The following is a 27,984-nucleotide window of genomic DNA, read 5'->3' as shown; positions in this document are numbered from 1 at the left end:
GGCGAGCGGCGCGCTTGGTGGTGGCGGAGCTCCGGCGGCGCTGGGCGGCAGCGGGGGCCGCTGGGGGCTGGGGAGGAGAAGGCGCCCGGGTCCCGGGACAGCTGGTGGTCCACCGGCCGGGCGCTGGGCGGCGGGGTCTGCCGGCGAGAGGCGCTGGGTCGTGCGCAACGGTCCCTTCGCCTCTCCAAGAGCCAGCCGCGGCCGGAGGCGCCCCGATCGCCGCCCTGGGCTCCGTCTCGGCCGCGCCAATGCTCAACATGAGCGAGGAGCACGCCAAAGCGCTGGAGGCGCCCGGCAGCCCTGCGGGCACCGCCAGCTCCCTCTCGCACGGGGACTCGGACTCGGACGCGCCGTCCTCGCCGGCCGGCTCGGAAGGGGCTCCGGGCGCGGGGCCGGGGGTGGCAGCCGCCGCCGTCGCCGTCGGGGGAGCCCTCGCCTCGGGGGCCTCCTCGCAGCAGCGCCCCAAAGGCGCCGGCGATCGCGACGGGGCGGCCTCGGGGGCGGCGGCGGCGGCGGACGTGGACGAGCGCTTCCCCGCCTGCATCCGCGACGCCGTCTCGCAGGTGCTGAAGGGCTACGACTGGAGCTTGGTGCCCATGCCGGCTCGGGGCAACGGGGCGCTGAAAGCCAAGCCGCACGTCAAGCGGCCCATGAACGCCTTCATGGTGTGGGCGCAGGCCGCCCGTCGGAAGCTGGCCGACCAGTATCCGCACCTGCACAACGCCGAGCTCAGCAAGACCCTCGGGAAACTCTGGCGGTGAGTCCGGGCAGGGCGGGGGGGGTCTATTTGGGGGGTCAGGTGGATCAGGGGAGAGAGAGAGTGGACGGAGGCCAGGGGGGCAAGCCCAGCCGTGCGCGCCCTCGGGGAGGAGAGCTGCGCTCCCGCCGAGTTTGCGCCTTTGGCAAACCGGCCTGCCCAGAAGCCCCCCCCCCGGTTGATTTTGGAGCCTGGTGAGGCTTTCGTGGAGAGAACCGGGGTGTATGTGTCTCTCTTCTTCTCCCTCTCGAGCTCCCCAAACGGCTTCCACCGAAGCAAGTGGGGTGAGCAGCGCAGAAGAATCCGAAGGACAAAACGCGTGGAGAGGCTTAAAAAGGAAACCACGGGAGTGACCGCGTGGAAACTGTTCGGAATCGGCCGAGCGCCCGGGTTGGCAAGAAAAGCGGGCACCTCCTTGTGGAAGTGATCACCAGGTCTTAAAACCGTGGAAGTCTCTATCCTCGGGCATGGATTTACGCAGGGCGGGGTGGCGGTGGAGACAGAGGTTGGAGGGTCCTTACCCTGCGGTCCTAAATATTTGCGGGTTGAATGTACACAGGCAGATGATGCTGTGTAGGGTGGTCCATGCTCTGTCTGAATTATGCTAACTTTCCGCTGTGCAGGAAAAAAAAAGTCCTACAGACTCTGTTTCCCTAGATTCACTGAATAACTGGCCCCTTCAACGCCTAAGTGTGGAATTGCCAGGCGAATATTTTTTAGAGAAGCCCTTCTTAGCCTCGTTTTTGGCTGTGTCCCTAAACACAATGTGAAAGACATCCAGGCTGAATTAGGAGCATAAAAGAGGCATGTGACAAATTGTTTCCAGTCTGTGCCCCCCCCTTCAAATGTGCCAGGGAGCCATATGGCCCTCTTTGAGAATTGGCTGTTTTAGAGTCACCCTATGCAACATATCCAGAACAGCGAGGGAAAAGTCTACTCCTGAGTTTACCCATTAGAACTGAGTGAAATTGAGGCACAGACTGGCAAGCATGCTCAGTTTCTTTAGGATTAGCCTGCAAAACAGCTCAGATCATTTTGGAGCTGGTTTGGAACTAAGAGTGACCTGCTTAGGCCTGGATCCGGCTACCAGTCGTAGATCAAGGAGGCCCATTGGACTGGCGGGATTTACATAGGTGTCGATTTACAGTTATTGCTGGTTGCGACTAGAAGTCCCGATTTAGGCGAGCTTTGTGGTGGTGGTGGCTTCAAATGTTGGAAGAAAAGGGCCTTGTTTTAAGCTCACTGGGTTAAAATGCAGCGGGCATTTGTGATGTTCCGGAATAGGGACAGGGGGGTCAATTTCTGTCCTCCCCACACACACCCTTAACTGAATGGAATTTCTGCTGTTGTGTTCTTTTTAATTAGGGTCTGTTGAAGCCCTTAATGAGGGGACATAACATAGCTATAGAGCGGAACAGAACAAAGCAGAACAGCGGGAGAGATTTTTTTGGAACTTCCAGTCTGCCCGAAGAGGCCTCTTTTTCTGTCATTTCCAAGTGTCAGCTTTGGTGGTTTCTGGATTTTTAAACTGGAAAGCCAGCCAGGGACGCCTTCTAAAACTGGTGGCAAAACCCCTCGAAGGCAGGGACCTCCAGGTTCGGTTTTGTTTTTCTACGACGAAGGAAGGAAGACCGGGGGGGGGGGGCGTGCTGAGCTTGCTGTTGTTTCTAGAAGCGGTGTCAAGGGCTATGTTTATATCCTTTCATTCCCCCAAAGCTCCTGGGACCTCAAGACAGCCCAGCAGCGGTTCAGCTGTGCCCAAAGAAAAATTTCCCTTGATTTTATGAGAGATTAGAGCATGGGAATGGGGGGAGACGGGCCAGGGAACCGGTTGACTCATGCGCTTTCAGAGAGCATGGTTTCGGAAGCATAGCGGAGTTTGTGGGGTCAGTTCTAAAGTAATCCTGTGTGAAACAGTCATGGTGCCGTTGATTCTCCTGGGGTGTCCCATGATAGCAGGGCAGTCTCCCAGTGTGCTTGGATAAATCCGAGTCGTAAGGAACACCCAATAAAAATCAACGGCGCAGCCGGCATATGGAGTGGCAGCTTGGAGGTTTAAATCAGGGGTGTTTCTCAGTGCTCAAACCCTTTGCAACATTTTGGATCCTGACTCCACAAACTGCCCATTTGGCCACGTCCCTGCTGGCCCACCAGGGGATTTTCTGGATCCACGCTGTCCAGATGGATGCTTAGGAGAACCACTGTGTTTAGGAGTGCCCGTAAAGTCCCACTCGGTATGGGACGTCCCGGCACTCCTTGCAAAAAGTCACAGCAGATATTGGCGTGCCCCAAAGAGGGTGCGATCAATGGGGATCCGGAAGCCGGAGGTTGGGTGTTTGATTCCTCACTGTGTCTCGTTAACAAGGACTGAACTCGCTCCTCTATCGGGGTCCCTCCCAGCTCTGCCGTTCCAAAATGATTATTATTAAGATTAGCAATTTTAGGCATTGCAGTCAGGCAAGAGATATTGCTTACTTGGGAGGGTCTTTTCTTTTTAAAAAGTCTAAGATACAAGGTTCAAAATGATGCATATTTGGCGTAATACCAAATAAATTACCAAATAATCCTTTTAATCCTGAGATAAAATGAAAGGGAAACTCAACATAAAACTATAATGTTTCCCATTTTTGTCCAGTTGTCCTGAGTTCTTGGTGTGGAAATCACTGTCTAGCAGGAGTCGTAACAATGAGCGCCATTCAGTTGCTGCCAGAGTAGACTCATTGAATCCTGGTGACTTGCATAAGTGTAGTCTCAGTGACTGATTCAATGCATCGCCCCTGGATATTCATAGGGTCCCTTCCAGATCTGCAATTCTCAGATTTTTATTATTATTATAACAATGTGTTTGGAACTAGCTAATAGATTTCATCTCGTCGCAATGCTGATATTTGCTAGTAATGATCATGCGATAAGGAATGTAATATTGGAGAGAGGACTCCATTAAAAGTCGGCAGTAGTTTCATGAGTGTAAGTCATATGCAAAATACTGCATGACATTACGGCTCAAGATATATTCTTAATCACAAGGAATGGTCACTTACCTTCATGAATTTACATCCAAATGAGATAATTTGGTAGGCTACGAAAAGTTAAAATTTGCTGTGTTTTTCATGTCTCTATTCCTGTGCCGTAAAAAAAACAACACACACAACTTCCCACCAGACTTTCGGCAGTAACTGCTTAACAAAGTTATATGCTTTTGGAATTTCATGTGGGTTTCACTATCATGACCAGACCCTCTTAGGTAGCTGGTTTCAGAGAAGTGACTAAGTTCATCACTTTCAAAAGAATAGTGTCGGGGTGACTGACAAACTTATTCCAATGCCGTTTTTTGTGAGTTACAGCTTTTTCAGACACAGGTTTCTGTAGCTCTTACCACCTTTTCCTTCATTGAGCTCAAATCTATGCGTAGATTTTACACCCTACTTTATTCTTACAACAAACTTGTAAGGCGGGCCAGGCAGAAAGGGTGAGTGGCTCAAGGTCAGTGAGTGAGTTAAAAGGGAAGGCCGGCGAAAATTCCTACGTGATCAGTTTATGCAATTTTCTCAGGATGGAGCTTCTGAAAAGATGCTTCTTAGGTCTGCGGTTGAGGCCTCCGGCTGTAGGGACAGAGGTTGGGAGTTCGAATTCCCCCGCTGTCCCTCCTTGGCAGGGGCTGGACTGGATGATCCAGAGGGTCCCTTCCAGCCCTGCCGTTCTAAGAATTGGTGATGATAATGATGAGACAGAGCCTATGGATCCAAGAGTTGTAAGCGGGACCAGGTGGTGGTTCCTCAAATATGTTGTAATTGTGTTTGTCTTCAGACGCTCGGGTTCTTCCCTCTGCTTGGAACCTGCTTGGCCGGGAATCTTGCATTTATGAATAAATGAACTGAAAGCCGTGATTTTGTTATTCCATAGAGTTTTTTTAAAGTGGTTTCCCCCCACCCCATCCCAATTCTAATTTCCCTTTCCCAAGCGAGCTCAAGATGTTTCACTGGAATACCTATATGTCATCCCCACCCTATGAGCAACCACAATCCCTCACTTAGTTCTCTGTACAGTTATCCACATTCCCATCGATAAATGTACTAATGTTTGCAGCATGTGGCGGAAACTGCATTCCATAGTCCGGCTGATTCTCTGCGTCTGCCCCCCAAAATGTGGGGTGACACATTTCAGGCGCCCGAAGGAGGGTCCATGTATGATTCTAGCCATCGTCACAACATCCCTGTGAGGCAGGACAATATTATTGTCCTTAAGGAGAAGGCTGGGTCGAAGGCCGAGAGAACCTGCGCTTGCTTGAGGCTGTGGAGGGCATCGGGGGGCCCCACTGAGATGTTCCCATGGTCACCCCTAAAAACTCAATCCATGGACCATCTCATGGGTGGGGTCCACCTTGTCAGTATGATGTGTTCGGAACGGTGCATCCAATGGTAGAGCCGGAAAGGGGCAGTCACTACAGCCCTCTGTCTCAGTGTTTTGTATCAACTAGGCTCACTGATGCTAGTTGACGTGCGCAGGACTGTACCACTTCTCCCCAAGTGGTATAGTCCTGCACACGTAATAAGAGCAAGGTGAAATCTAGTCAATATCAATTGGGCGGCAGGCCTCTGCAGGTTTTATCCAAGGGTAAAATCCTTCAAGGCGTTGTCTCCCCCCTTCCTTCGGGCATTGCTCTGGGACCCCTTGTGTTCTTCCAGGAGCCTCACTGGGGAGTTCAGTTCTCGACCCCTGGCTCTGGTGCTCCAACCCACTGACCTCCTGACTGCGTCCTTGTTGGGACTAGTTTCTTCACGTGGGGGTCAGCACGGGCAAATATTGATCCTTGTTCTTGAACCAACACTTTCCTTTCAATTAGAGGACAGTTTCCCACGCGTTATATATATTTAAGCCCCTCCAAGGGGGCTGTCCCATCAGCCAGCCTGGTAATACAGACCTAAATATCTCTCGTGAGAGATGGATAAATAGGTTTGGTGTACAAACCTTGATGCTAGAGGATTCCCCTTCATTCTGCCCCACCTTCACATAGCAGGCCCACGACATTCTGCTGCCTCAGGCAGAAAGGCATTCCCATACACACACACACAGAGACATACTAAAATCAAAGTCAACGTAGTGCCTAAAGCTAATGAGTGTCTCTCCGTGGGGCCACAATCCCCTCTTCTGTTCCCTGATGGAAAAACTGCCGTAGAGAGTAACGCAAGTAACTTCTGGAGCCCGTTTGGTGTCCTTCCCAAAATTTGCTGCCTGAAACTGTTGCCTTTTTAACAGTAGGGCCAACTACACGGTTACTGGTATGTTTGCACAAACAGAGTATTCACGAAGGTTCGCACAAACATTTTTACGAATGGGTAGATGAACATTGGCATATAATAAATTCAGACACCGGCATCATGGATACCCAAGATGCCATAACAATGTATGGATGACCTGATCTGTACATTTTGCTCATTATGCATGTGGAGAAAGAAGTCCAGGTTGCCTTCAGAGAGAGCCACTTGGATGGGATTTGTGGCAATCTGAGCACCCTTTGTGTATACGTACGAGTGTGTCCGAGCACTCGGCGTGTCCTCGCACAAATGGCGACGATGAAAGAATAGGCATTAAACATTAATAATAAGCCCATCCCTGCCTGTTTTTTTACAGTTTAAAAATCCAGAAAGCGTGTGCAAGTGACACTTGAAAGTAACAGAAATATCACTTTCCTGGCAGATGAAATGTTCCAGAATATGGTTTCCATGGTATTCAGTGGTAATACGTGCACATGTTGGTCTAGCCATGAGCCTGTAAAGTTTGCAGTGAAGCGAGCATTGACGTGGCCTGGGTTCCAGTCCTGCTCGGGGCCTGAAGCTGGCCAGGTGATCACTGGCTGGTTGTACCCTTGGGTCAGTCCAGGGGTTGAAGAGCTGGCGTGACAGAGAGCGAGAGAGCTGTGCACATAATCTGAGGGATCTGGTGGAAGGAGGAGACGAGTGCAATAAATACACCTGACCAGAAGGCGAGGTGAGTCACCTGCAAAATATATAGGCATGGTGACCACAGTGTCTTCTTAAGCCATAGGATATTGCAAAAATAAAATGAAGCAATAGTCATTTAAAACAGAATCTGCTAGATTTTAGCTCCAGCTCTCCAGCTTTACAGGGTGGCCCCATATGTGCCTACTCAGAGGGAAGTCACACTGAACACAGTGAAATTCACTCCCAGGTTAGGAAGGACAAGACTGTCACTTCAGGCAGAAACAGAGGTTTATACGTAGTCCATGATTACAGCTAGAAGCACATTAGTGTTGGAGAGACGCCATTCAGGCAGAGTTTTGTGTGATTAAATTGGACTTCGAAGGAATGTCAGACTTAAATCCTGAAGACCGATAACTAAGGGTCAAAAAGCTAATTTGCCGATTCAATGAGGCACAAGAACCTTGTGCTGTGCACTCAGATGCTATCTGCACCTAAGGGATTCCCTTTTCTAATGTTGAGCTCTCTGCAATTCTCTTTTGGACATCAGTCTTGCAAAACCTGAAACGAGATGTGTGACAACAATAACAAAAAAAAAAAGTCTTGTGGCAGCCTTAAAAATAACAGATTTGCATGAGTTTGCATGAATTCGAAGCAGAAAAGCTCACTTTGAAATCACACTGTAAGTCTTCAAGGGGAAACAGGACTTTGCTTCTTGGTGTATTGCCATACGTGATGATAGAGACGACCTCTGTGAAAATTATCAGTAAGAAAGGACCCATCTCAGCCCATTCCCCCTTTGATTCTTGATAGCCCAGCTGGGTTAGATCTTCAACAGATATAAAACGGTGGTGTCTGAGTTCTGTGGAAACCGCTTTCACTTTTAATCCTACAGAGTGGGAAACCGACAGGGTATGGCCCACCTTTTATCGTTATAGGCAGCAGCCGATGTACTCCCTTTGGGATAAAAAGAAGTGATCTGCTTTATAAATATAGAGCTATATTATAAACAGAGAGCTGTACATGTTGCCAAGTAATGCATTTAAAACAAACAGTGTTCCTTCTACATAATAAGGAATCCATGCTTCGGAGCACTGCTGTTCAAAACACACCTCGTGGTGAGCCCCAAAAGCTGTCGAACTTCTGCATGGCACGAGGTGCGCGTCAAAGGGAAATCGGGGTGTTTTCTCATTGTATTTTCTGCCGCTCACTCCCAAATGTCTGAGGCTGGTGGGATCAGGCTAGCAAAATCGACACCGTCACCTTCCAGGGAGAGGCTGAGATTATAACGAACACTAATTTAAAAATGCCACTTCCTGGGAACACCTCCTTCAAAGAGGAGGCCGGGGTGTAGTATTTTGTAGAGGGGGGGGGAAAGAACTTTGCAGTTGAAAATTGATTTAAAAGCTCTCTCCTTGAGGAGTCGGTGGAGTTTTAACCTTCCGCAGAGCTTAAGTGGAAAGCTGGCTTGGCTTCAGCCCGCACCAAATATGTCAAGGGCCCAATGGGAAGAAAGCAAACCCAACTTATAGCTCAGGGGTTTAGGCATCGGACCGTGGAGCCAGAAGTTGGGAGTTCAATTCCCAACTTGGCATCTTCTGGATCCAATGATCGAGGTGTAGTCCCTTCCAGCTCTCTAACCTTCGAGTTCTGCTTCGTTTTTTGGTCTTTCTGCCAACGTACATTGCAACAGAGCTGAAGAAACCGGTGAAATCTTTGAATCTAGATCTTTAGAAAGTTGGGGGGACATCTTGGGCTCCTCACAAAATTTGGAGTGTTCCGCTTGTCAGATCTATTAAGTTTCCTGCGCATGGATTTCTAGTGACTGACGGACTTGTTCATGCGTTCGATCCCATGACTTCGTGTAAACAACCGACCATCCAAATACAGTAGCTTTTTGAAATAAAGTAATACTGAGAAAAAGTTAAGCAAAGGGTGTCAGATTAAAATGGGGTGGGAGAGGCTTAAAATGGCTTCGTTTATTTATCTTCAAATCACCCCTTTTGTGTTAAACAGGAGATATCCATGTTGCTTTAAGAAACTGTTTTGGAAAGAATGCAAACGGCTGAAAATGTTGCTTTCGAAATGCTGTTCTCTAGATGCACAGACTGGCTGGTCTTGCCGTTTAATGCAAAAGTCACAGTTTTTAGCAACTGTGCCTTAAACGTACCTGTTGTTTCCAAGCTTTTATGATCCGGTTTTGTGACGACCAGCCGAATTTTTCAGCTGGGGGCTGGAAGAAGTAAGGGGAGCTGCCTTGGCAGTGCTGTAAACTTTATTTTTTTTTAAGATGTGAGAGTTATGCCTGCCTGCTGAGCCGTCATCTCTACCCTGACCTCCAGGTGCTCAGCGGCTCTGATGTCTTCCCCGTGGCAGGCCAGCTCATGAGACCACCAGGTTTCTGAGCCACCCTGGAGAGACACCATCCATAGGCTGACACGTTGCATTTGACATAATGAGGGTCACCAGCAGCATAAGGCCTCTTATGCTAGTGTGTTTTAAGCACTTTGGAAATAGACAGTCTGGCAAATATTCATTTGCACCGTGCATGTCCCCTCCCTCGCTTCCTTGCTTGCTATTTCATATTGACCATGGAAGCCTATGAAATCCTATGTGCGAATAGCCCTCCTCTCTTTCATTTTATTTGCCTCTTACAAACATTTTCAATTTTTTCCCTAGAAAAACTAGCCAAAGGATTTTTATTTTTAAATTGCAGTTCTCTGTCCTGAGACGAAGGGCCGGTCCATGCTGTGATCCAGCTGGTGGCTCAAAACCTCCTTATCTTCAGTGCTATCTGTTTTAACTCTTGGTAACCGTCCGGGAAGGCGGAAGAAAGATATATTTTGTTTGTCAATGAATCATGCCAAAAAGAATGCATGCCCTTGTGTTCTGCCAGAAAGACGCCGGCCAGCTCTTAAAGGGGAAGGAGGGATCATAACAAACGGATGAGGTCTTTTTTTTCCATGCCAAAGAGGGCCATCAGGGAACCATATCTTGTAACTATATGCCAGTGTATCCAGGCTCCGATTCCCATCCAGCTCAGTGGGACTTGCTTCTGAGTAGACATGCATTGCATTTCACAGTTAAGTTCTTTCAGCTGTACAGGAATCACCACAGATTTTCTGACCAATGGTGAAAATCTTATGCCTAAGGATAAGTTGGTGCCCAGTTCCAGGTGACATGCCTAGTATTGTACTGTAAGGTTTCTATTTTCACTTCTTTCTCGAGTCCTCTTTACCCAGAATTCATTAAAGTAGATAATTGGGAAAAACAGGGGTGTTTGAGGGGAGAGAAAGGAGCAGGGATATTTTAAAAAATGCTTTGTGAATAGAAAGGCTTGTTTGTTTAAAGAAAAATAATCAGCAGACGGCTAATTATAATTTGAATTGGAAACTGTTTCTTGTCTGAAGCAGTGTGCAGTGACAAGATTTCATGGTGGCTGTCGTTGGACAATGGTGGGCACAACATGTAAATTCACTGAGTAAACAGAAACCAGAATAAACCAAAACTCCAGGTAAATAAAACCATTCTGTTTCTCCATAATTTTGGCTCCTGAATGGAAACCAGGGTCCAAAACCTACATAAACTCTTTAATGTCCATCAGGTGATTTAAGGCATTACCATCTCCAAAGTATGCAGAACGGTTTCCTTGTTGACAACCCTATTCATAATCTCTCCTCCGGCGATCTTTGTAGGAAACCGAAGGGCACCCAAACAACTCTCTGAAATCCTCAGAGGTTCGTCGGCCTCCCCGGCTGCCGTCCACCGAGTGTGCGCAGATTGTCTTCAAACATTTACGGTCAATAAGATGTTGCGTGCAAACATTTTAAACTGGGAGGCGAAGCCACTCCTTCAGAAGATGGGGAAACGAGACCTCTGTCTTTCCCGGTGTTGGGGGCGTTAAAGGAGTAAGGGTCCCGAGGTCGAGGCAGAAAAGGGTTCAGGCGTTCACGATTCCGTGTTGACCCTTGAGCCAGCATCTGCTGTCGAGAAATGCCTCTTCACCCTCGCCCATCAGAATTTTTTTTTTAAATACCCTAAGTGGGGTGAGCTGGAGGTATTTTCCTTCTGCAGTGCGAATTCCGGTGTAATGAGCGTTAGCAGCATCCGTGAGGGTCAGGGTTAGCGTTGGCCATAAGGGTTTCTCTTGCCCTCCTTTTATTTCTTGACCCCCAACGGGAATTCCAGGCTCCCCTGCTGTGGGGCCGACCCATAGCAGCCCATCACTTTTGCTCCAGTGCCTCGTGGTTTGCCTGTCCCACCGAACAAATGCGGGAGATAATTTTCTCTCTCCCATTGTGTTACATAGAGAAATGTTAAGACTTCAGCGCATTACATTGTGACCGGAGGGAGGGAGGGAGGGGGAATGCCCGGACAAATTGCGGTGAATTTATTGGGATGACTCTCTCTCTCTCTCTCTTTATTTGTTCCCGACTTATTTTTGTTTCTCTGGCTTCTTTAAAAAGAAAAAAAAGCCCCTGTATTTTGCAAGTGGATGAAATTCGTCAAACCTTGTTACGAAACGTCTACCTGGTCGAATCTACCTTGAATCCGGGCCAGCATTTCTGCAGCAGAATGTGAACCTGGCAGATGAAAATGTCCCAACTTGTATATGGATTAAAAGGGGGGGGGGAGATATTTGGCCACAGAAGGGGTATTTTGTGGTGCTTCCTTTAAAAAACAAACAAACAGAATGGAACAATTAATTTTGTAGCAAAGACTTTTAAATGTAGCTTTGGAAGCAGGCAAACGGGGTCATGTATAAAACACGTGACTTACATAGATGTTGGCAGTTATGTTTGTCATGGTATCTGGTTCAGAACATAAAGTAGAAAATGTAATTGTGACAAACCCAGACCTACTGGGATATGTCACACAGTTACACTAAGCTGCCACCAACCATTCCCTATAATAAGTCACACAGACCAGGGATGGATTTTTAAACAATAAAAGAATAAGGTTTATTTTAAATACAAACAGGGTAAATAAAACAATCAGGTGAATAAAATAAAGTAACGTGGCTTATTCTCACACACACCAGCATACAGTTTGGTTCACCTAGAACCTTTAACTTAAAGCACAGACCCTGAACCCATCAGTTCTGGCTAACCAACAGACCCCTGAACCTTTCAGGTTGGTACTCTGACACACAGTAGTACCCTGTCAGACACCCAGACTCCCACAACAGCTTCTTCTTCCCCAGCTGCTGCTTCGTCCCAACCCAGTGTCTCACAGTCTGTCTCAGCATCTCCTCTTCACCACACAGGCATCACATATTTATACAGTACAGCCCCTCCTCCTGATGTCCCTCCTTCCACTCCCCATAGGATGGAACTTTCCCTCCAAACCCATGACAGACAGGTAACATCAGTGCTGTATGTAACACCTCCCCTCTTTAAAAGTTGTTTTGTAGGGGGAAAGCTAAAAGTGCTTTTCACCAAAAAAACAACCTGCATAAAACATACAACAACAGTTATACATACCCTATAATACTTACATATACTTACACTCCAAGTTAAACATAGCAAATAGGCATTTCAAACATTTACCATATGCATTACATCAATTTTACCTTTATTAATACAAACCAATTTAAAACCAGGTACATTTTAACTTTTTGTCTTCATTATATACATATAGTCCATGTTCTTTCGCCGTCTTCAGTCTTCAGGTCTTCTTGATAAGGCGTCAGCAACACAGTTCACTGACCCTCTGACCACCTTCACTTCAAAGTCATAGTCCTGTAGATTTAAAGCCCACCTCATAAGTTTGCTATTGTGGGTTTTCATTGTCTTTAACCATTGCAATGGTGAATGGTCAGTACACAGAATAAAATGTCTTCCCCAGATGTAAGGCTTGGCCTTCTGGATCGCGTAGACTATGGCCAAACACTCCTTCTCCACGGTTGCCAAATGTCTCTCACCTTTTTGAAGTTTCCTACTCAGGTAGGACACCGGATGTTGGTCACCATTCTCATCCTCCTGGCACAGAACTGCTCCTACCCCGCTGTTAGACGCGTCGGTGTAGATGATAAACTCCCGGTCGAAGTCTGGAGCACGCAGGACAGGATAGTTGATTAACGCCTCCTTCAACCTCTGGAACGCCGCCTCACAGTCGCCGGTCCACGGGATGCGGTCATCAGCCTTCTTCCTCGTCAGATCGGTCAGCGGAGCCGCAATCTCGCTAAACCTCGGGATGAACTTTCTGTAGTAGCCCACCAACCCAAGAAATGATTTGACCTTTTTCTTGGTGTTGGGTCTAGGCCAATCACGAACTGCTTCTATTTTGGCCTCCAGGGGTTTTATCATTCCTCCCCCTACCATGTGACCCAAGTATTTTATTTCTGGGCTACCCAGCTGACACTTGCTGGCCTTTACTGTTAGCCCTGCTGCACTTAACCTCTGCAGCACTAACTCCAGGTGTATCAGGTGATCTTCCCAGGTATTACTGAAGATCCCTATGTCGTCAATGTAGGCCACTGTAAAGTCACTGAGCCCTGCCAAGGTCTGGTCCATCAGCCTTTGGAATGTGGCTGGTGCATTTCTGAGACCAAAGCTCAGGACTCGAAACTCATAGAGACCAAAAGGGCTGCAAAAGGCAGTCTTTTCTTGATCCCTGGGATCAATTCTTAATTGCCAATATCCCTTTACCAGGTCCAATGATGAGATGAACCGACAACCCCCTATGGTTTCAATCAGGTTGTCTAGCCTGGGCATTGGGTAGGCATCAGGAGTGGTTACACGGTTTAATTTCCTGTAATCAACACAAAACCTAATGCTCCCATCAGGCTTGTCCACAAGGACTATCGGAGAGGACCAAGGGCTAGAAGAGGGGACGATTATGTTCTCCCTCAGCATCTCGTCCAGCTCCTTCCGCACCTTGTCCCTATAGGGTCCCGTTACTCGGTATGGGGATACTGCCTGCGGGGGTGCATCCCCTGTATGGATCCGATGCATCACTCCCTTCACTATCCCCGGCTTGTTGGAAAACACCTGTTGATATTTACTAAGCAGCATTTTTAATTCTTGCTGCTGGTCTTGGGTGAGTGCAGGACTGATCTTTACCTCCCCTGGGTTGTATTTTACTTCCCCTCTACCCTCCCAGAAGGGTAATTCAGCTTCCTCACTCTCAGCTGCTTTTATCGCGAATAAAACCCTCTGTTCCCCTCTGTAGTAGGGTTTTAGGGCATTCACGTGAACCACCCTCCTTGCTTGGTTCTCCTCCTGCTCTATTAGGTAGTTCAGGTCTGACATCTTGGAAATGACCCTATATGGTCCTGCCCATTTGAGCTGCAGCTTATTCTCTCTGCAGGGCCTAAGCCAGAGCACTTCCTCCCCTGGGTCAAAGTGCCTCTCTCTAGCTTTGCGGTCATACCATGTTTTCTGTTTGACCTTCTGCGCTTGCAGGTTTTCTGCTGCCAGCTCTAGATTTCGCTTTAGGTCATTCATCAAGGTGTCTATGTAAGTCACAACGTCTTGTGGGTCATCCTGGGTGATCTGCTCCCAATTTTGTTTTATCAAATCAAGGGGCCCTTTCACCCTTCTCCCAAATAAAAGTTCGAATGGACTGAACCCGGTACTGGCTTGTGGCACTGATCGATAAGCAAACAAAAGGGATTGCAGCTTCTGGTCCCAATTGTTTGGATTCTCTGCCAAGTAAGCCCTAATCATGCGCATTAGAGTCCCATTGAACTTCTCAGTTAACCCATTACTTTCAGGATGATAGGCAGTGGTTTCCTTGTGCTTAATTCCACAGATCTGCCATAAGCGTTTCATGAGCTTTGATGTGAACGATGCTCCCAAATCTGTGATTATCTCTGAGGCAAATCCCATCCTGGACATATACCCCACCAAAGCATCGGCCACTGTGTTAGTTTCAATGTTAGTCAGGGGTATGGCTTCAGGATACCTTGTGGCATGGTCCACAATTGTTAGGATGAACCTGTTCCCCCTCTTTGTGGCCTTGGGCAAAGGTCCCACTATATCCACCCCTATGCATTTGAACGGAGTGTCAATCACAGGCAAAGGGCACAACTTTGCTTTGGTCCTGTCGCGGTTATTCCCCTGCCTTTGACACACATCACATTGTTTACAGAACTCCCTGATCTGCTTCCCTATGTCAGGCCAGTAGAAATTCTGTGTTATTCTCTGCTGTGTTTTGTTCACTCCTAAGTGTGCAGCAAACATGTCAGAGTGCCCCCTTTGTAAGATCATGGGGCGATACTTTTCAGGTACCACCAGCTGACTTCTGATCCCATCTCCCCCTTTTGAGATATTCCTCAGGGTTTCTCTATATAAAATCCCCTTTTTCTCCAGAAATCTCACTGGGGTTTCAGGTGTCAGCTGGGCGTCAGTCACCTGTTCAAAACACTTTTGGAGAGTGGCGTCTGCCTTTTGCTCCTGTCCAAATCTGCTGTCTGTGGTTAAGGTTTCCACCACAGCTTCTGAACTCCCCCCACCTGCTTCCGTCTCTGGCTCATCATTACCCCCCTGAACTGTCCCTGTGGTGGCTTGTGAGCGTGTAATCACTAGCACCCGTTTCACATGTTCAGCCAGGTCATTTCCCACGAGCACGGCTGCTGGCAGAGTCGATGAAATCGCTATCCGCCAATCTCCCCTCCAGCCTTGAAAGTTGACAGGTACCTCTGCTACTGGCAGAGAGATTATCTGCCCCTCAATCCCTGCCACCTTCATGCTCTCATTTGGGATTATAAACTCCCTAGGGATGATATCTGGATGGCATAGGGTTACTTGGGAACAAGTGTCCCGCAGCCCCCTATACTGACGGTCAAGTATTCCTACGTCCACCCCTGCTGTCTCAAACAACTGAGAATCTGTTTTTATCAGCAAGCAGCGCTTTACCTCCAGAAGAGGACCATTTTCCTCAGCCTGATCAGCAGAGGCAGCTGTCCCAGACTGAGTAGCCATGGCAACAGGCTCCCTCTGTGACACTGAGCCTTGCTCTTTCTGGACACAGAACACAGCTTTTGGCTTGGTCCCACTAGAATTCTGAGGCACCATTCCTTTTAGCTGCTTTAATTTTTCACACTCTGAGATTAGATGACCCTTTCCCTGACAGAAATAACATTTTCTAGTGTATTTGGATTCTCTCTCCTCTTGTTTCGGTTTTCCCTCCAAATTCTGAGGGCTTGGTTTCATGCCTGAGGGCTTCCCTTCACCATGGGCCCCTCCCCCTTGCTGGCTTTTCCCTGGTCCCTGAGAGTACTTGCTGTAGGTTTCTTTGGGTTTACCTACAGATTTCCCCTCACCCAAGGGCTTTCTTATTTGGGAGATAAAATCCGCGATTTCTGCGGCTGCTGCCACAGATTTCGGTTTCCTTTCCCTCACCTGGAATTTCAATTCCCCCTGCAGGACTGAATAGAACTGTTCCAGGGCTATCAAGTCTTTAAGCTGCTCATAGGTCTCTATTCCCTCCTGCGATAGCCATTTCTCAAGCAGCCTCACCAATTGGGCCCCCACTTGGGTAAAAGTCTGTTCTGGTTTCTTGGTGAGGGACCTGAATCTTTGTCTCAGCTGCTCTGCATTTATCCCATGTCTGGCAAACACCAGTTTTTTAAACTCTGCAAAATCTTTCATCAATTCCTCAGGCATCTCGGCATAAACCTCAGCCAGGCTACCACTGATTAAAGACCACATGATGGTCATCTTCTCAGTTTCCCTTACTGAGAAGTCCACAAACGCTCTTTCCACTAAGGAAAAGAACACCTCAGGACAATCTCCCTTGTGGTACACAGGGAATTTCTTCAGGTCAGCCTTAGACAATTGGCCTCCCTCAGAATCCCTATTATTATTATTGTTCTGGTTCATCAGTTCCAGTTTTCTTAATTCAAACGCCATTTTCTCTCTCTCCAATGCCAATTCAAATTGTCTCTGTTTCTCCCTTTCCTCTCTTCTTTCTCTCTCTAATCTTTCCTCCATTTCCCTCACCCTCAGTTCATGCTGTTGGGCTAGGAGTATTTTTCTGAGTTCTGGGTCCTGCTCTCCTGTGCTGTCACCTTGCACTGAGCCAAATTCATCCTCAGAACCTTGGTCAATCTGGGGGTCTTTCACCTCACTCATGTCTGCTACTTGGCTTCGAGTCAAGGGCATACCCCCCCTCAGAACAGGCTGCTTTAAAAAGTCAAGCCTCAAAATAAAACGACCACTTTTTTCCTTTTACCTCAGAACCAGCTCTCCCTAGAGATTGCTGCTGTTCTTCAGCACTAAAGTTGCAACAGTATCGAGTCAGAGCCTACCCCCCTCTGCTGGGCCTCTCAGCTGGCAAGCTAGCTCGCTGTTGCTACGCAGTTTTTCCTCAGCGTTTTCCCGCCAAAACTAGGCTGCCTCAGAGCACCTTAATCTAAGTCTCCCCAGTTGGCACGTTCTTCTACTAGCGCACCTCCCCGTGAGGTACACCTAGAAGATTACCTACGCGCCTCAGACTGTCCCTGACTAGACCCCCCTTGCTCTGGGCACACCTGCCAAGGCTTTGCTGGACCGCTGGACAACTGGACCAGTCGTATCCCACACGCTGGACACCAATCAATGTGACAAACCCAGACCTACTGGGATATGTCACACAGTTACACTAAGCTGCCACCAACCATTCCCTATAATAAGTCACACAGACCAGGGATGGATTTTTAAACAATAAAAGAATAAGGTTTATTTTAAATACAAACAGGGTAAATAAAACAATCAGGTGAATAAAATAAAGTAACGTGGCTTATTCTCACACACACCAGCATACAGTTTGGTTCACCTAGAACCTTTAACTTAAAGCACAGACCCTGAACCCATCAGTTCTGGCTAACCAACAGACCCCTGAACCTTTCAGGTTGGTACTCTGACACACAGTAGTACCCTGTCAGACACCCAGACTCCCACAACAGCTTCTTCTTCCCCAGCTGCTGCTTCGTCCCAACCCAGTGTCTCACAGTCTGTCTCAGCATCTCCTCTTCACCACACAGGCATCACATATTTATACAGTACAGCCCCTCCTCCTGATGTCCCTCCTTCCACTCCCCATAGGATGGAACTTTCCCTCCAAACCCATGACAGACAGGTAACATCAGTGCTGTATGTAACAGTAATTATTGTTGGCAAGCTCTTCTTTATGGCAAACTGGATTGTGTTGGTTCTCTTCCGAAGTGGGAGACAAAACGTCCTTGTTGAGTATGATCTAGAAAGAGAATCCAGATACGTCAGGAAGCCCAGCCAGCGTTTGGAATTAAATTTTTTTATAGATAGTGAGTTACTGGTAATTAGTTCTCATGCTGCAACAAGTAACTAAGTTACATTAGGGTTTTAACTTAGCAACAGATAACTTTCAACCGCTCTTGAGTTGTAAATAAGGTTTTACTATAAAATGGCATATGAAAAGCTGTAAAGACCTGGAAGTAACGTTCAAAAATTAAGGCAGGCGGCCTCTGGTTTGATCTGAGATAAATTTTCAATTTTTCCTGCTGAAAATTGGAAACTTTAGGGACTGGGGAGAACACACTCCAGTGAAATATTTACTCTTTTGAAAAGAATTAAATGCTGTTAAAGGAAACATTTTCATCACTCGAAGAGACCAGCATAATAGAAAGCCATGCGTGTCAGAAAAACCTATAGAATGTTAAAGGCATAATTCCTCCACATGACACAGGTATTTTCCCTCGCAGTTTCAGAATTTCTGGGTGGAATCACAGAATCTGAGAATCATAGAATAGTGACATTGGAAGGGCCCTCTAAGGCCATCTAGTCCAACCCCGTGCTCGATGCAGGAATTCAAGTCAAAGGACATTTGCCAGGTGGTTGTCTAAACTTTGGCTTGACTGAGAGTCCCAGGACTTAAGACCCAATCCCTGATATTGAACTACCTTCCAAGGACTTTGGAACTACGGATGTAATACATTACTTTTGAAGAATGAACTTTCCCATGTTCGGTCTTCTGCTCATTCCAGTGGCAGAAATTTTAAGCGTGGGCTCAAATTTCATTCAGTGACATTTCCGGCCGGTTAGGACTGCCTCGTGTCTTTCTGAAAGTCCTGCCTTTCTTTCCACGGAGGTTAATCTGGTGCAGGAAAAACAAGGGAAGAGTCTTGGGGCCATTTTAAAAGAAATGACATTGATTATGATACAATAAGCTTTTTGTGGATTAGTGTCTGGCCCTCGGACGCCTGAAGTTTGTTCCTGATCCGACTTGTTGTTAAGGGGTGGGGTGGAAGAACCCAGCGCAAACCTCCCCATTGTCAACACGCCGTCGAGCTGTTTAATGCAAAATCTGAACACTTGCTTTGATGCGTCTTTCAAGCATTTAATAAACGAAACAAGGTTGAGAAGGTTTTAAGGTTGCGAGGAGGGAATTGCAATATATCTAATACTTATTTTCATATCCAATCTAAAGCATAGGTTATTAGTTTAGCAGCGTAGTCCTTTTCCAACGACACCTTCAGAAACATTTTGTGTTGACTGTCAGGCCCATTTTGAAAGGGGTCTTTGACCGGCCAACCCATTGCCCTTTTCCTTTGGGACCCTGTGCTGCATCAAGGAGATGAGATTGTAATAATGCACTTCGGAATGACACAAGGGCCTCTTCTCTTCCTCTTGTACAGTTTGCTCAGCGAAAGCGAGAAGCGTCCTTTCGTAGAGGAGGCAGAGCGCCTGAGAGTCCAGCATAAGAAGGATCATCCTGATTATAAATACCAGCCACGGCGGAGGAAAAGCGTCAAAGCGGGCCAGAGCGACTCGGATTCAGGGGCTGAACTCAGCCATCACAACGGCAACCAGATCTACAAAGCGGACGCCGGGCTGGGATCCATGAGCGAAACGCATCACCACGGTGACCACGCAGGTGAGCATCGGGGAAGGAGGGGATGCTCAACGGTAAAGGATGTGTTCTGGTTATACCAGGCTCCCATGTGCCCTTAGATGCATCCCTTGAGGAAGGATCAGGCCCCAGGTGGTGAGAAACGTTGGTAAATCGTCAAAACAGCATCTCTTGAGTCATCCTAAAGATTGCTCCTTCCCATTTATTTCAACTCGAATGATTGGCTGTAGCAATCTGCGCTGTTTGTTTCTCATTGTGTGGTCGAATGCTACAAACTTCCTGCATTGTCTCGAGCGTTCTGCTGTCTTGATCTTTTTTATTCACTTGTTTTGAGGATTTCCTCGGATCGCTTGATCCGAAAGACAAAAAAGAATAAAGCAGTGGCTCGTGGCTTTCTTTAACTGACCTCATTAGGGGAGCAGTAAGTTGATGAAGCAATTAGTCCACCTGGAATGTTGTGTGATGTAATCGCGTTGAGTGTATATTACCGTATGCAATTGTTGTCAGTACGCCGTTCGTAGCCTGGAGAGGGCAGGACGCGTTTTCCTGTTACAAGCTTGATCCGTTATTGTTTTATTAAAGTTTTTACTTAGAAGCTAAACCCGCCAAGTTTTTTGGGTCGATACAGCCTGTTTTACTGGGATTGGTCAACTTTTAGGACGAAACAAGTTCCATTGGACATACAAAGCTTTTGTGAGCTGTAACTCGGGCAGGTCCTCCGACGAGTACAGTTTAATTCAACAGACGAGCTTTTATAAATAAGCATGAATCGTGGAAGAGTGTTTATAGGACTAGAGATGGGCGCAAACCACCGGTTCGTGCTGGTTTGTTTGTCAGCTGAACAAGGATTCGGTGCTTTGCAGGGATCTGGGTGTCCACTTGGGGGCAGCATACAGAAGAGGCAGGGCAAGGAAGCCGAGGCACGGCCTCCGATTGGGTGCCCACTAGAGGAGGTGGGGCTCTGCATAGAAACGCAAAAAGATCTAATACGGTGATGCTAAACAGTGGTTGTGGGGCATCTTTAACCTTCAGCAGAGGGTGGCAAGTAGAGTTCTTAATGGGGAAGGTCATTAAAGGGTCATGACGAATACATCCAAGCCTCATTAAGCAGATTAACGTATATATGGTAGAGAAAAAACAGTGCAACCTATTGATCTAACCCCCAAAAGTGGGCTCTTAACCGTTACTGGAAGGTGACCTGGCCATGCTAAGAAAAATGAGCAGATTTGCATGATGTGGCGACCCAAAGCCATTGTCCAGTCACAATGGGAAAGATCAAGTTTAACATCTCAACCAACCTTGAAAATTGGGAATTTTGGTTGGAAGGGGCAGGGGGGTGGATAAAGGAGGCTTTTAAAAACCACAAGGCAATGAGAACCGCTTAAACAGAGGACATTTACAAACATCAGCTGACAGGATTTGCCAGTGGACTTGAGAACAGCAACCTGAGGTATGTGGGCCGGGATCTGATTGAGGTTCACGTCAGCGTGCCGTAACTCGCTAGAGCTAATTGCAGCTAATTGATGAGAGGGCAGGTTGCATTTCAGTTGTGCAAAGGGTCACATGACTGGGATGCAGCCCAGCACCCTTACCTATTAGCCGCAATTAGTCAAGACAAGTGGCACACACCTTCCAGAAAACAGCAATAGGGTTTGGGCCTAATAGAAAACCAGAAAAGCAAGCAGAACTTTCAATTTCCCTCTTTCTGATGGTATATTATTTTTTCAGTATCCTTGCTCTGTAAGGTAATACACCTCCCGCAGCGTAAAACCAATCTCTCCACACCGCCAAGTCTCGTAAGGTTCCTTGTTTTACTGTCGCCTTCACTGCGTCATCATCTCCATCACAGTTTGCCTTTTGTGAACTGCTGGATAGCTCAGGGGTTGATGTCTCTGGCTGTGGAGCCAGAGGTTGGGAGTTCGATTCTTCATTGGTCCTCCTTGACAGTCTGGGCTGGATGTTTCCTTCCAGCTGTGCAGTTGTAAGAGGATAGTGATGAAGTCCTGCTTCACATGTGGGAAAACACAGATGCTGTGAAGTGTGAGATCAGAGCTTCCGAGAAGGTTAAGGTTGAGATTCACATGACGTTAGGACTGACAGCAGTGTATGTTTGGGTTATGCGACAATCTGAATCGTGCCACTCACCAAGTTGCAGGCGCTCACTATTAACCTGCAGTGGTGCTATCCGTCGTCCAGTGTATAAAACGGAACATCCAAATTAGTGCATCCGGGTTCACGGCCACTGTATTCCTCTGACCCACAACACTCAAGCGTTGCATAACTCAAGCATGCTTGGCTGCTTAACCTTAAACACCCGATCCACCCACCCTTCCTGTAGGGCTGGCCTCTCCCGCCTGGCAACGTTCATTTCTTCCCACACACAAAGTGGGATTGAAAAGGGCTGGAAGAGGATGAAGCCATGGAGGCAGCAGTGAATCAGTGGGTGAAAACCAGAATTCCTGGTTGATCTAATGAGGAAGTTTTCAAATGAAAGAGAAGTCTGTTTTGGTAAGTGAAGATGATGTTGAAAAATCAGAAGCTACGTGAAAGAGGAACTTTGTTTTCCTTTTTTATTATTATTTTTAAAACAATCTCTTATCATATTATGAGCAGATGGGCAAAAACTTGCAGACAGCCACATAAAACCACTGTGGTTGGTTGTACCTGACATCTGTGCATACCGATGAACTGCTAAACTCATTTTTTTTAAAAAAAAAAAATCAAAATCCTGTCTCTCATTGGAGTCAACAGGAGGCAGAGTTCAAACTTTACGAAGAATTCTGGTGGGTTGAGTAGTGTAAAAACGAAAAAGTGATCATTGCCTAAGCCAGTGGTTGCCGACCTTGGTTACCCACATATTCTTAGAATAATACAGGGGGTTTTTTTTGCCGCTGAAGAAGCTCCCTTGCACCCTCTACTGGCCAAAAATATTTTTAAAGAAATGGAGACCATCTCCAGGTTGAGATGAAAGACCGGAGGCTTTGTCTCAGGTTCATAGACTAAACCGAGCCACATGGACCAGTATCAGTTTCGGGTGGGGCGTCAGTTACCACCCACTCTAGATGACACCCTGTTTATTCGTCATGTTTTGCTGTCCTGAAGCCCTTGCTGGAGTTCAGGGACAGCTAAAGAAGAAGCTAAATCAGTGGGGTTTTTTTTTTCAATCAGTATGTGTGCACCATGGAAGGATGCAGGAGAAGTCTAAGGGGTACACAGAGGTATCCTGAGAATTATTGAGGGTTTAACCTTCCTTCAAATCTCCTCCTCCTCCTTGGTTCTGCTCTGCCAACTCTACCTGCCGGAGATTGTCCACTGACAGTAATAACTGGAAGTTTAGTCATTCTCCTAATTCTGTTTGCTTATCTACTGGTAAACGTTAATGATGTTTGACTTCCTGATTAAGATGAGCTATTCCCTACTCCCATATCCTATTTCCATTTCTTTAATAATCAATCAATCGATGTAGTAATGGAATACCTGTGAACACATTCTCCCTGGGGGAAAGTGGGCCATGACGTTCTCGTCCTGCCGACCCTTGGTAAATTGATTTGTGTGGCATCAAGATGACGGGGGATCCCTTAAGCTAAACAGGTTGCCTTTCCAGAGTTAACAGTCTTTGCCATCTGCTTTGTCTCCAGGGCAAACCCACGGGCCCCCTACCCCGCCGACCACCCCAAAGACGGACCTCCACCACGGGAGCAAGCAAGAACTGAAGCACGAGGGGCGGCGTCTGGTGGAGAGCGGGCGCCAGAACATCGACTTCAGCAACGTGGACATCTCGGAGCTGAGCAGCGAGGTCATCAACAACATGGAGACCTTTGACGTCCACGAGTTCGACCAGTATCTGCCGCTCAATGGCCACTCCGCCATGCCTTCCGACCACGGGCAGAGCGCCACGGCGGGCTCTTACGGGACCTCGTACGCTCATTCGGCCAACGGTGGGAGTGGAGCAGGAGCACAGGTGTGGACTCACAAGAGCCCGGCGTCGGCCTCCCCGTCGTCCAGCGAAACCGGGCAGCAGAGGCCCCACATCAAGACGGAACAGCTGAGCCCCAGTCATTACAGCGACCAGTCCCACAGCTCCCCGACGCACTCCGACTATGGCTCGTACAGCGCGCAGGGTTGTGCCACGACCGTGTCTTCTTCGGCTTCGGCCACGGCCTCCTTCTCCAGCTCCCCGTGTGACTACACGGACCTCCAGAATTCTAGCTACTACAACCCGTACCCGGGCTACCCGTCTGGCATTTATCAATACCCCTACTTCCATTCCTCCCGTCGGCCCTACGCCACCCCGATCCTTAACAGCCTGTCGATCCCGCCTTCGCACAGCCCCACGGCGAACTGGGACCAGCCGGTCTACACGACGCTGACGAGACCTTGAAAAAGGGACAGAAAGAGACTGGCGATTTTTTGAGGTCTTCCCCTAATTCCACTCCCCCTCCAAAAAAAAAGTATGCACTATAAACAGAAATGGAATGATGGGAGCAAATCCATGATGGAACAATGCTTCATTGTCCTAAGTGCCTCTGTGGTTTGTTTGTTTTGAATGACTGGACATTCCCTCCGAAAGTCTTTTAAATTTTCAAAGACAAGAGAGTTCTATTTTCTTTATTAATAATAATAATTAATTAAAATAATAATAATAATAATGGGGGCAGCCAAAATAAATCCCCTATTTGGACCAATGCTTTTTTTTTTGAATACATGAAGGACACTATATTCTAAACACCTCTGTGAGGACCAGAAGAGAACTCGTTTAAGATTAGTTTGCTGAACTGTGCGGAAGTGAAGGGGGTTAAAAAAAAAAAAGGGTGTCCGAGGGTCGATTGCAATTTTGGAAGACGTGTTAGCTTTGGCACAAAGAATCCTTGTACATTTTTTTTTAAAAAAATCCTAACCGTTCCATTAACAATACTGAAGGACCATTCAGAAAAAAATATCCTTTGGGACCAACCAAGTAATGTCAGAATATTCTTCGTTTTCGTGGTGATTACGTCTAGGCAAGGTTTGGCTGTAATTAACATTCTGTTTGGAAGCTTAAAAAAAAACAGAGGCATGCTAAGCTCAGAAATAGCATTTTGAATTTTATTTTTTTTTGGTCATTATTTTGGGGGGTAAATCTGTTAAATATGTATTTATGTTCTGTGTAATGTTGTCTTTTTAATTAATGAAGTAATTCTGTGCGAGAAGTAGAACTTTTTTTTTGAAAGAGAGATTTAAAGCGATGCAAAAGCATAAGTCGGTGGAGACAACGTGATGTATTTTCCCCGCCTGGCCGCCACTTAAAAAAAAGCAAACGTTGCACCAATTAGTTTGGTCATAAAGGGAAAACTTCAAATGCTACTTTTAAAAAAAAGACATAGCTATACATTTCTAAGGGCTTGAAGGAAAAGGAGGAGAAAATATGATTATAGGGGGAGGCGTTGTGCTCTGTTCTGAACATCACACTTTAAGAAGTGTACTAACAAACTGGGGAAAGTTCAGAGGAGGGCAGCCAGGATGATCAATGGGCTCAAGCAACAGAAAGCCAGATTTCGGCTGAATATCAAGAAAAACTTCTTAACTGTTAGAGCAGTACGATAATGGAACCCATAACTTCGGGAGTTGGTGAGCGCTCCAACGCTGGAGGCCGCCAAGAGAAAACCAGGCAACCAACGATCCAATCTGCTTTGTTCTGGATCCCTGCCTTGAGCAGGGGGTTGGACTGGATGACCTCAAAGGCCCCTTCCAGCCCCATGATTCTAGAATTCTTTAATGTGTAGGCTTCCATTGACCTTAAAGTGTTCTGTTCTGGGGAAAACTGGATCCATATCATTCTTGAAGAGGGACTCAGCAGCTCTCTAGATACCCTTGTATTCCTGTTCCCATTAGGTTGTGCCGACATAGGCAATAGTGAAGGATGATGGGATTTGTAAGACAGAAGTCTCTGAAAGTGCTATTCTTGCCTTATTGCCTTCAAGAGCCGAACGTCGGGGAGACTTTTTAAAAACCCTGATATTTCTCTGATCCTTTCTCTCAAACCTGTTGGCCAACTCATTATGAGAAAATGGACCTGAAAATTCAAGTAGGAGTTGCGTGAAAACATGTTTATCAGTCCAGAGGTTTGGAAACCGGTCGCACTCTTGATGCAAGGCATGGTGCTTCAGTTTCTAAGGAGGCAGAGCCCCAGTTCCCAAGTGCCCTAGTGCTTGGAAAAGTTACTTTTTTGTTGTTGTAGTTCCCAGCTGGAATGGGCACTAGCTTCTTCTTGGCTGCAGCCTAAAACCTAAATCTGGATGTTAGTCCCAACTAGAACAAGCCTGTTGAATCAATTGGATAGATGTGCAGTATAGTGATTAGTGCTAATTAAGGAGTTAGTGGGACGTACTTTGAAAATTAAATTTTTCAACTCAGAGCTTCAACAGGTTGCACTCTCCCCAAAGTCTAGTAGTATAAGAGAACCTGAACATTTCTCCTTTTGTGTTTCCCTTCCCAACGTCCGTTGACATTTCCATTGGAAAACTGATTTGTTTTTAACTACAGTTCCCAGAACTCCTTAGCCACCATGGCCACTCAGTTCCGGAAATTCAAGGCCCTAAACTCAACTCGTCTTCTATCCAAAGTAGACCCATTGAAGCAAAGGAATGTCGGGGGGATATAAGGGCTAGAGTGTTAGACTAAGGCAGTATAAAAGGAGACCTGGGTTCGAGACCACATTTGGCCACAAAACTGGCCTGGTAGCCTTGGGCCAGTTGTATGCTCTCACTCTGTCCTACCTCACAAGGGTGTGGTAAGGGTGAAGTGGGGATAAGCCTTGAGCTCACAAGAGAGTAGAATCAATGAATGCTCATAAGGGTTGACTTACCAAGTTTTTGTTGACTCAGTGGGTTTACTCTATTTGGGACTATTGATTGGATTAGATGTCTTCCCCTACTCCCATAACTTTTCCAAGTTCTCATGGGTGGTCACGTGAATTTCAGTTCCCCAAAGAGATTTTCAAATTCCCGTCTTACAACGCAGGAACCGAGCAGCTTCCTTGCTAAGCCTGAATAGCGATGGTGTTCTGTTATGTCCTTCTACATCCTGTTTGCTCCTGCATTAAGAGAAGTGTCCGAATCGACCATTCTAGAAGTGGTGCAGATTTTTTCAGGAGAGGTTCCAGCTTCTCTCTGGGTCGTGCATCCATGGATCTTTGTGGACAGGATGTCTGCAATTCCAATAACCCGTCCCGCTTATCTATTTTGCACACATAGTCCTCCCGCAGGAATTTGCTTTACAAGATATAGGCAAAATGTGAATTTGGGTAAGGGCCTGCCTCTCATTCACGGAGGCTACTTGAGTGTAAATGCAGAAAACAGAAAATACAGTGGTGCCTCACATAGCGACATTAATCCGTGCAGAAAAAAATCACTGCTAAGCGATTTCGTCGCTATGCGATTTTAAAAAGCCCATAGAAATGCATTGAAACCCCTTCAATGCATCCCTATGGGCTTAAAACTAACCTTTAAGCGAAGATCCTCCATAGCACCACCATTTTCGGTGCCTCTAAAACGAGGAATCAGTGCGAAAACACGGCGTGCGGCCATTTTGTTTACCTGGCAGCCATTTTGAAACCGTCGATCAGCTGTTAAAAAATCATTGCTTTGCGAAACAGGGAACCAATCATCGCAAAGCGAAATTCCCCCATAGGGAACATCGCAAAGCGATCACTTTTGGGATCGTAAAAACTTTGTCGCTATGCGGTTTCGTCACTAAATGGAGCGCCCGTTAAGCGAGGCACCACTGTAACCATAGTTCTTCCGCTTGCCAGGCCATCCTCTGGGTTCAGTCCATTAAATTGGCTCTCAAGGCTTAAGCCGAATTCTTGAACTGTGTCAGCAATGTAGGCTAGTCTTAAGAAATTACATTTTTCAGCAGACGTTATGGATTGAGTTTCACTTCTAACATTGCCTGTTTAGGGACCAGATGTCATCCATTAAAGCTGTGAAAATAAAATGTTCTCCACTATATTTTGGTTAGAGTTTAGTTGTAGACTAATCTTTCGTTGATATTCGTTCCATTGTATGCTGAGCATATAATAACCACCTACTCTAATGATAATGTTGTGCCTTTTAAAAAAAAGAAGAAAACTTTATAAATCTTTAAACTTTCAGAGGTTATCTATCTTACCTTTTTTGTATGTTTCATAATTCTTCTGTTTTTGTTTTGTTTGTTTTTGTTCATTTTTCCTAAAAGGATTTTGGTTTTGTTTTATTGCATATGGGGGGTTTGGGTGGGTGGGACTTGAGAGCAGAAACTCCTTTTTATGAAATCTATTTTTCTGTATAAAGTTCGAAGGTCATCTGCTGTTATCTGTTCTCTTCACTAGCTTCCGACTAAGTAATGCTAACTTTTGTACAGATCCATTTGATAAAATTAAAAAAAAGGCTTTTATCTAGCTGTTGCTGATGCATTCATTCCCTTCAAAAACACTGTCGTCATGTTTTAGCCTTGAGA

The 27,984-nt window shown here is 46.7% G+C and overlaps 1 protein-coding gene across 1 annotated transcript; it reads left to right on the top strand.

Annotated features, from left to right (window-relative positions):
• Positions 1-97: 97 nt before the first annotated feature.
• On the top strand, positions 98-27,921 carry SOX8 (SRY-box transcription factor 8). Its single transcript, XM_020805939.3, has 3 exons — positions 98-757; positions 19,295-19,533; positions 23,148-27,921. Exons 1-3 carry the CDS (start codon positions 249-251, stop codon positions 23,888-23,890), a joined length of 1,491 nt encoding a protein of 496 aa, XP_020661598.3. The 5' UTR covers positions 98-248; the 3' UTR covers positions 23,891-27,921.
• The last annotated feature ends 63 nt before the right edge of the window (positions 27,922-27,984 follow it).

Source organism: Pogona vitticeps, chromosome 13 (assembly GCF_051106095.1).
Source record: "Pogona vitticeps strain Pit_001003342236 chromosome 13, PviZW2.1, whole genome shotgun sequence".
In the NCBI taxonomy this organism is placed as follows: Eukaryota; Metazoa; Chordata; class Lepidosauria; order Squamata; family Agamidae; genus Pogona; species Pogona vitticeps.
This window is presented reverse-complemented; position numbering and strand designations above follow the sequence as displayed.

Excerpts from the sequence above, each read along its gene's own strand:
- SOX8 (XM_020805939.3), top strand. The coding sequence starts at position 249 with ATGCTCAACATGAGCGAGGAGCACGCCAAAGCGCTGGAGGCGCCCGGC. Across the intron at positions 758-19,294 it reads ACCCTCGGGAAACTCTGGCG|TTTGCTCAGCGAAAGCGAGA; the intron begins GTGAGTCCGGGC and ends CCTCTTGTACAG. Across the intron at positions 19,534-23,147 it reads TCACCACGGTGACCACGCAG|GGCAAACCCACGGGCCCCCT; the intron begins GTGAGCATCGGG and ends CTTTGTCTCCAG.